This window comes from Scleropages formosus, chromosome 5, assembly GCF_900964775.1.
Source record: "Scleropages formosus chromosome 5, fSclFor1.1, whole genome shotgun sequence".
Classification (NCBI taxonomy): domain Eukaryota; kingdom Metazoa; phylum Chordata; class Actinopteri; order Osteoglossiformes; family Osteoglossidae; genus Scleropages; species Scleropages formosus.
This window is the reverse complement of record NC_041810.1, coordinates 21,320,808-21,329,790: the sequence shown is the minus strand read 5'-3', so window position 1 is coordinate 21,329,790 and position 8,983 is coordinate 21,320,808. Positions and strand designations below refer to the sequence as shown.

General features: G+C 45.3%; 1 protein-coding gene across 2 annotated transcripts; it reads left to right on the top strand.

The window, feature by feature from the left end:
* Positions 1–4,158: 4,158 nt before the first annotated feature.
* Positions 4,159–8,140, top strand: LOC108921130 (arylsulfatase A-like). Of its 2 annotated transcripts, none has more exons than XM_018730442.2 (8): positions 4,159–4,579; positions 4,774–5,014; positions 5,253–5,429; positions 5,607–5,776; positions 6,252–6,376; positions 6,503–6,630; positions 6,771–6,873; positions 7,565–8,140. In XM_018730442.2, exons 1-8 carry the CDS (start codon positions 4,350–4,352, stop codon positions 7,861–7,863), a joined length of 1,473 nt encoding a protein of 490 aa, XP_018585958.2. In that variant the 5' UTR covers positions 4,159–4,349; the 3' UTR covers positions 7,864–8,140. The 2 variants fall into 2 exon arrangements, with proteins under 2 accessions (XP_018585958.2, XP_018585957.2); XM_018730441.2 differs by having other exon boundaries at positions 5,211–5,429.
* The last annotated feature ends 843 nt before the right edge of the window (positions 8,141–8,983 follow it).

Sequence of the window (8,983 nt, the reverse complement as noted above, 5' to 3'; positions counted from 1 at the left end):
CTTCCAGGGAAAAAGAAGTGCTTTCTCGCTAAAGGAATAACCAAGGTCAAACAAATCAAAAAGCAATCCATTCTGGTTCTTACAGCAATTCCATCAGTTCAAGATGGAAAACAGCCAACAGATATTATGGCTGAATCTTTCTTCTCTTTTTTCTGATCTACTCAATGCATTCCTGTAATATCTATTTGGAATCCCCTTTCAGAAAAAAAATCACATTTTAAATACCTTTATACATTTAGACTTTTTCAGCAGAAATAGTCCTTTATCGACTCCAATAATTCTTATACTTGCACCTGTGTCATTTAGTTCTAATCTAATCTCCTTGCATCTCAGGTAACTTTAATGTTTATTAGAAACATATCACTTTTGGGATAAATTCAAAGAATATTGCCAAGATGAAAAGGACTGCAGTATGTTTTGTTTGTGCAGACATCTGGACAAAGTGCCAGTTTCTTATGGTGAGATGTACTATTTTATTTAATTTATTTATTTAGCTATTAACTACGAGAGTAAAATATAAGCAATATGTCCAATAAATCAATATATTAACACGATATCAAATGCGTCATTGACCCATCACAAATACACACACAGTCTGAAACTGTTTGTCCCGAACAGGGTCGCGGCAAGTTGGAGCCTAACCCGGCAACGCAGGGTGCAAGGCTGGAGGGGACACACCTAGAATGGGATGCCAGTCCACCGTAAGGCACCCCACGCAGGACTCGAACCCCAGACCTGCCGGAAAGCAGGACCCGGCCAAACTCGCCACACCACCATGCCCCCTCATTAGAAATACATTAGTTTGTTATTGCCTTATAAATTAAGTGCTTGTAAATGTTTGTAGATGCAACATCACAAATGCATTGCGACATATCAGTGTGGGAGTTCAACAGAAAGTCAGTTACTTATCACAGTAAAGCCATTATAACGGTATCAGGAAACGGACCCATGAACTGCTGTTGAAAGTGAGCTGCAGTACCCGATACGTCCGCTTGGTGTCACCAAAACTAAGAAAAATAGTCTCGGATGAAAGTCGTACCGTGGAGCCTCGTGCAATTGCTAGACGCTGCTCTTGGTCTGCACAGCCGTAGCTGGAGATGAAGCAAAAAAGCTCTTGCTTGCATGCATTTAATGTGTCACGAGAAGAGCATCTGTACCATTCAGTGTACTGCTCAGCGTAAAGCAAAGTACATGTTGGTGCAGCCATCTCTGCGTTAGAGAAGTGGTAAATAGATTATACTTAACGGAGGTAACAAAGTACACGCTCACACCATCGGTTTTCTTAAACCGGAAGAGAAGAACATTTATTTACATACGTGCTTCATCAGAACACATCACGTACAAAGGTCATGTGATCGATACTTCACCGACATGAGAGCACACTGAACAGAATCTCCAACACCCCCACTTGCTCTCATTCTCTACAGGCCCATTTACAATACAACACACAGTTACATCCCTGTATCAGCAACATTCATGCCCCAAACATAAAGCTTTCAAACTTTTCTTTCTTATACTTCGTCATTGGTTTAGTCATCACATCAGCAACCATTTCTGTTGTTGGACAGTACTCAATTGTTATTTTACCATCACTAATTGCTGATCGAATAAAGTGGTACCTAACGTCAACGTGTTTACATCTTTGTCGACAAACAGGGTTTTTGGAAAGAGCAATTGTACCTTGGTTATCCTCAAGGATTTTTACCGGTGCATACTGACATCCATTTTCCAGTCCATTTATCAATTGTACAAGGTACAGACTTTCTTGTGTGGTCGCAGCCAGTGCCATATATTCCGCTTCGCATGTTGACAAAGCAACTGTAGGCTGCTTCTTTGACTTCCAGGAAATGAGGGGACCATTTTTGGTTAGACTAAAACAGTATCCAGTCATACTTCGTCTGTCATTTGGATCTGACGCCCAGTCAGCATCGCTGTATGCTGTAAGTTTCAGCTTCTCGTTACTCTTCTTGTACATCAGTTCTTGGTTTACTGTACCTTTCAGATACCTCATCACATGCTTCACTGTACACCAGTGTTGCTCATTTGGTTTTGACATAGATTGAGACAATTTACTCACAGCCCAACTAAGATCTGGTCTAGTACATGTCATTAGATAAATCAAACTACCTACTGCTTCACGATACTTTGTGTGATTTACAGAGTTTCCATCACCGTTATACTCTAGCTTTTGTTCACATGGGGTCGACCTGGACTAACAATTCGACATGTTGAACCTTTCCAGTATTTTTAAGATGTACCCTTTTTGATTCATTTTCACAACTCCATCCATTTGCTCAAAATCAATGCCTAGGAAATGTTTCAATTTACCAAGGTCTTTCATCTTGAATTTAGCTGTCAGCATCCTTTTCACATCATTTAGTAACTCGTTGGTACTAGAAGCAATAATCAGATCATCAACCCAGATTATTAGCATCACTCTCTCTTTTTCAGTTTGTCTGCTGTAGACACAAGAGTCTGCAGGATTTTGCATAAAGTCATTTTCACTCAGGTAATCATGCAGTACCTTATTCCAGTTTCTACCTGACTGTTTCAGACCATGCAATGACTTGTTCAGTTTACAGACAAGTTTTTCACCAGTATCCGATTTTACCTCAAAACCTTCTGGCTGTTCCACATAGATCTCACAATCAATTGGAGCATGTAAGTAAGCCGTCTTCACATCCATCTGATGTAGAACAAGGTCATACTGTGCTGCCATTTGCATCAAGACACGAACTGATGTGATATTTGCTGTCGGAGAAAAAGTTTCCTTATAGTCTCTTCTTTTGCGTCTGCAAGATGCGTCTTTGTGTGTTGAGCTTTTGCAATAGCTACACCACCGTGTTTGACTTTTACGACGTTCATTTGGACATCTCCGGGCTTTATGTCCTTTTTGACCGCAACTATAACATGTAATATTATCAGGGTCTGTGTTTCTCTCTCTCCCTCCTCTTCTCTCAGAAGCTGCACCACTCGCTTTCATAATGTTGTCGTCATTTGACCTAGCATACTTTTCAGTGTTTTCAAAACTTCTGAGTTTTGTCTTAAATTCTGCAAAAGTCATAGTTTCATCAGTCTGTTACATGAACTGCGAATGGTTTAAACGATTCTGGGAAACCTTTAAGAATCATTGCACTCAACAGTCCGTCACTGAGCGTCTCCTCAGCATTCCTCAGAGCTGTAATGGCCGTTTCTGCCCGAATAATGTAATCCGTAATACTTTCCTTTGCAGTTTTCTGAAGGGATGTTAATTCTGTGTACAGGTTAATAATTCGCGGCTTCCCTTTTCCTGCATAGTAGCCCCTCAGTATTTGCAGCGCCTTAAAGGCTTTCTTCCGTCATCAGTGGCTTCTCTCATTACAAGGGAAAGACTTTTATCATCCAAAAACTGAATCAATTCCGCATAGACTTCTTCATTTTTATCAGTGTCGTCAATCTCATCTTCGTCCGCGCTTTCTCTATCGCTCGGTGTGGGGACTTTCAATATGGTCTCTTTCAGTCCCAGCAAACGCAGGTGCCCCAAAAACTTTGTCTCCCAAAGTTCGTAATTCTTTTCATCTCCGTCGAAACACAGTCTACTCAGTCTATTACCTACTTCTCTCCTGGGCCCATAACCTGTTGGTGCAGCCATCTCTGCGTTAGAGAAGTGGTAAATAGATTATACTTAACGGAGGTAACAAAGTACACGCTCACACCATCGGTTTTCTTAAACCGGAAGAGAAGAACATTTATTTACATACGTGCTTCATCAGAACACATCACGTACAAAGGTCATGTGATCGATACTTCACCAACATGAGAGCACACTGAACAGAATCTCCAACAGTACATTTCTAGTAATGATGATTTAATACAAATCACTTGTTATACTGGAGATAACAGTAAGATTACAGAGAGTCGCTGACACTAGTCTACATGTAATCTTGTTCATGATGGAAACAGCACTGGAGAACCAACTTAGCACACAATGAATTACAAGAGGACATCACACAGTCCTTTCCAGTACAGTTTTACGGTCCTATGAACACGAAAGAATAAGAACGAAAAGAGTAAACGTAAGGTGTACTGTGTTTCCCGTCGTGCAATGCGCTTCCACACTCGTGTCATGTGACTTAAAAACAGCGACACGCAGTGGCGCGGTCTGGAATTACACGTGTACTGCCATATGAGGACACCGCACAGCAGCTGTCGTGCTGGGAGGCGGTTTGGACACAGTTTGCAGCGAGTACCACGTGTTTCGGTTCCTAATTTCGTGGCGCTCAAGAAAATTCATAAATCTGCACTTTAAGATTTTACATTAACAAATAAATGGGCGCTGTTTTCGTTCGGAATGAGCAGTAACGGAAATAATGTCCTTTTCCGTGCTCTCGTTACTTCTGTTGAATGCAATGTGTAAGCTGGGATCGGCTCTGACGCCGCCCAGTTTCGTGATCCTGCTCGCGGACGACTTAGGCTTCGGAGACCTGCAATCCTACGGACACCCGGTGACGTCGGAGACCCCCGCCCTCGAGCGGCTGGCGAACGGCGGACTGCGCTTCACAGACTTCTACAGCAGCAGTCCAGTGTGCAGCCCGTCCAGGTGCTGCTGTTCTTTAAACCTTTTATTAACGCATTATTCGCGAACAGGCCTAAATTTGAACCGTACGTTTGTTTGCGCCGTTACGTAAAGCAGATGCAAACGGCAGGCGCGGCATCGCTTTTCGAGTGTGTAATATATTCCTGTCCACTGGGTGGCGCCAAACCCACGTTCCCCCCCCCTCCCGTTTCATTCAGAGCGGCGCTGCTGACGGGCCGCTACCAGACGCGCTCCGGGGTTTATCCTGGTGTCTTTTACCCGGGATCCAGAGGAGGCCTTCCTCTCAACGAGACGACCATTGCAGAAGTACTGAAGCCACTGGGCTATGCGACAGCCATCGTGGGAAAGTGGCACCTTGGGGTGGGGCCAAACAGAATGTATCTGCCCATCCAGCAGGGCTTTGACCACTACGTTGGGGTGCCTTATTCCCATGACCAGGTGTGTGTGTGTGTGTGTGTGTGTCTGTCTGTCAGCCAGTAGGCCACCTGGTAGTACAGGGGCTCTGCTGTTGAGGAGCGCGCTTAACGCGACCGGCTCCGATAAGACGTCCCGCTTTGCGCCGCAAAATAAACCGCGCCGAGACGTTGACGCGGGTGGGGTGAGGGAATCGATCTCGCGTGCGTTCTGTGTGCAGGGCCCCTGCTCCAACCTGACCTGCTTCCCCCCCGACATCAAGTGTTTTGGGACGTGTGACACCGGGATGGTGACCGTACCGCTGATGAACGACGACGCCATCGAACGGCAGCCCGTCAGCTTTCCGGACCTGGAGAAGACGTACGGCGACTTTGCGGCGGAATTCATCTCGACGTGTGCCGGGAGGAACCGGCCCTTTTTCCTCTACTACGCCTCGCATGTATAACGCGTTAAAAAGCAATCTGTTCTCGTTATTTAAGTCTAGGATCACGTGCCAAGGAGCACCGAATGTCCTTCGTTCACTAAAACCCCGAGAATATCTTATCTGCCCTTGTATTTCACAACGATGTGGACAAACAAACAGGCCAGAGCCCATTTCTTTCCCACGTCTTTCCAGCACACCCACTACCCCCAGTACGCCGGGAAGGATGCGACAGGCCAGTCTCGCAGGGGGCCCTTTGGCGACGCCCTCGTGGAGTTCGACGGCACGGTGGGAAACATCATTCGGGCCCTGAAGGACGGCGGCATCCACAAAAACACCTTTGTGTTCTTCACCTCCGACAACGGGTGGGTGGCGCTAGTGAGCTTTGCGGTTCTCGCGTTCTGGCCGTCGGGGGGTCGGCTCCCGCGCCACTTTTCTGCTTAACGTTTTGGGATGTCTTTGTAGGTGAAGTTGCAGTTTGCAACTTTTCAGTTTCATCCTAAATGGAAGCTCTTCGTAAGGTGCTTCTGGAAAAAGCACAATGCTGGCTGGTGGTGTCGGTGTGAGCTCTAGTCTACAGTGTAAAGTCTTGATCTCACAGGAGTGAAATGCAGTTTCTCTTAAAAATGTTGAGAATCAGTATTTGGTTTCTTGTCTGCGGCTTTTACTCTATTTAGCTGATGGTTTTGTCTAAAGCGATTTACAGTGTTTGGTTTGGACAGTATATGTACCGTATGACTGACTGGCTGGGCAATCAAAATCTGTCATCGGACAAAAGCGGATATGTACTGTCCTTATATTCACAAACAAATAACTTCATAAGCTCCCTAACCTCTTCAGGCCTTCTCTGATGCGCATGTCACGGGGCGGCAACGCCGGCCTTCTGAAGTGCGGGAAGGGGACCACCTATGAGGGAGGGGTGAGGGTGCCCGCCATCGCCTACTGGCCCGGACGAATCAAGCCAGGTAAACGTGTGGTAGGGATTCCGGCGGCTTCCGGGGTTTTCTTGCTTTGTCTTCGCAAAGGGGCTGTTCACATGGTGTGTTGAATAAAAGACAAAAGAGAACAGGAAAAGCTGTACCTTCCTCAAGGTGTCACACACAAGATGGCCAGTACTCTGGACATACTGCCAACCATCACCAGCCTCGCGGGGGCAAAACTTCCCAGAGTGCACCTGGATGGATTCGACATGAGCAATATCTTATTCAGACATGGGCCGGTAATTCTCCTCAACTGTAAGAATTGCATATTTTAATAGCTGTTCTGTTTAACAGATGAAATATTTTATATTAAGGTTAATGAACTTAATGAACTGTCTACTTAAGATTTCCCCTTTTATGGTCATTTTACTTGTTCCAGAGTAAGAGGAAGGCAATGTTCTATTACCCCATGGACCCCAGTGAAGAGATAGGCCTGTTTGCTGTCAGGCTTGGGAAGTACAAGGCTCATTACTACACATGTGGTGGGTACATCTAATTGGAGGGTCCATTACCATGCTTACTCTGCCACTGTTTATACGTACAGGTGTCCTACATCTGTGGGAGCTGCTATAGAACAACTGTTGTAGCTGACTTCCTGCTGAAACTCATTAAACAAATATTAGACTAGTTCCCAGAACTTGTACTCAAAACTTTAGACTGGTACTGTACATTTGGTAAGATTTATCTCAAAGAAACGGCACTGCGATGTCACAAGTGCTTCTTATTACCATGTCATCTTGGCAGTAGGTACTTTGTGCACTTGCAGAGAAGGTTTTCACTTCTTCACAGATGACAATCTGGGTTTAATACATGCAGTGCTATGAATTGTAAGCAATGTCACAGGCTGAACAGGGGGCTGCGGTAGCACAGCGGGTTTGGCCGGGTCCTGCTCTCTGGTGGGTCTGGGGTTCAAGTTCCACTTGGGGTGCCTTGTGATGGACTAGCGTCCCGTCCTGGGTGTGTCCCCTCCAGCCTTGTGTTGCTGGGCTAGGCTCCAGTTCACCGCGACCCCACTTGGGACAAGCGGTTTCAGCCTGTGTGTGTGTGTGTGTGTGTGTGTGTGTGTGTGTGTGTGTGTGTGTGTGTGTGTCACAGACTGACTGACTCCCATTTTCTGGAGTTGTTGCTGGAGCCAGTCCGCCCCCCTTGATCTTTCTACCTACGTGATTTCAGGCTCCATCCTCAGCGACACCACGCCGGATCAGGACTGTCACTCAACCTCATCCCTCAAGCAGCACGACCCACCACTTCTTTTTGACCTTGAGGCTGATCCTTCGGAGAACTACAACCTAGCCATGTCCGAGGACCCAGAATACAAGGCCGTGCTGCATAAGATCCAGAAGGTGAAGGCACAGTTTGAAGAGAGCATGGTGTTCGCGGAAGCCCAGGTGGGGAAAGGTGTAGATCCATCTCTGGAGCCTTGCTGCATCCCAAAGTGCACCCCCAAACCTGCCTGTTGTATATGCCCTTAGAACACATCTGAGACACACCAGCACATGAAAACGTAATATGCAATATAACCTTCCATTTGAAATGTTGGCATAGGCTATGATCTCAGCTACAAAGTGCATTTAGGCAAAACATGGATCAATGAAGCATTTGCTGTTTTATCCCTGGCCTTACTGCTGCAATTTTAATCAACCTGAGCTGGATGTCTTGTGTGCTGGTGACTCTGTCCATTCCAGTCAATTTGTAAGTCTGAAGTGTTGAAAGCAAATTAACAAAATAAATGTTTTGTGTTACCCAATAGCCTTGGCTTATCAGACACTGCAGTCTGGTATTTAAATTTTCATTAATTCACTTGTTTAGAATATTATGATACTCCATAACACAGCAATCACAATGAGAGAGAGTCTCTGACCTGGGGAGAACAAAGTGAACACACACTCCAAGGTAGGTAACAAGGTACTGCAGGTTTTCAAGGGCCAGAATACGTTTTAATCGGTTTTATGAAAGTCTAAAACAGCAGAAGGGGGATGCCGTGGGTTTGTCCTATGCCTGCTGTCTAGTGGGTCTGGGGTTTGAGTCGTGCTTGGGGTGCCTTGTGGTGGACTGGTGTCGTGTCTGGGGTGTGTCAAGTCCCAAGCGGGACTTGAACCCCAGACCCACCACACAGCAAGATCTGGGCAAGCCCACTGTGCCACCATGCCCCTTTGTCAATGAGGCAGTTAAGATCAGAGGTTTCAAAAAATCATTTTGGTTTTGCAGTCAAAAATACGGTACAATTCAATCAAACATTATTCCACTATTCATGTTATGCTGAGGCATTGATTACCTTGCTCTCTTGACCAGCTTCATTGTTACAGAGGTGTCTAAAAGAGTTTCACTTTGACCAGGGCTGGTTATCACATCTTTAGAACCAATAAAAGCATAAAGAATTATGTGACATCAAGCATATATTTTATTCAGAAGATGAAATTCATGACAAGGCATCATAATTTGTTTACAAGTCCTTATTTTAAAGCTACAAGGTGAATAGCTTCTTCACAGATTGATGGGTTGGATCTGTACAGTAGAGTTGCAGGTTGAAGTCCAGAATTACACCATTAGAGACTGTACCTGTGTCTATAGAGAACGATGGTTAACAAGTAG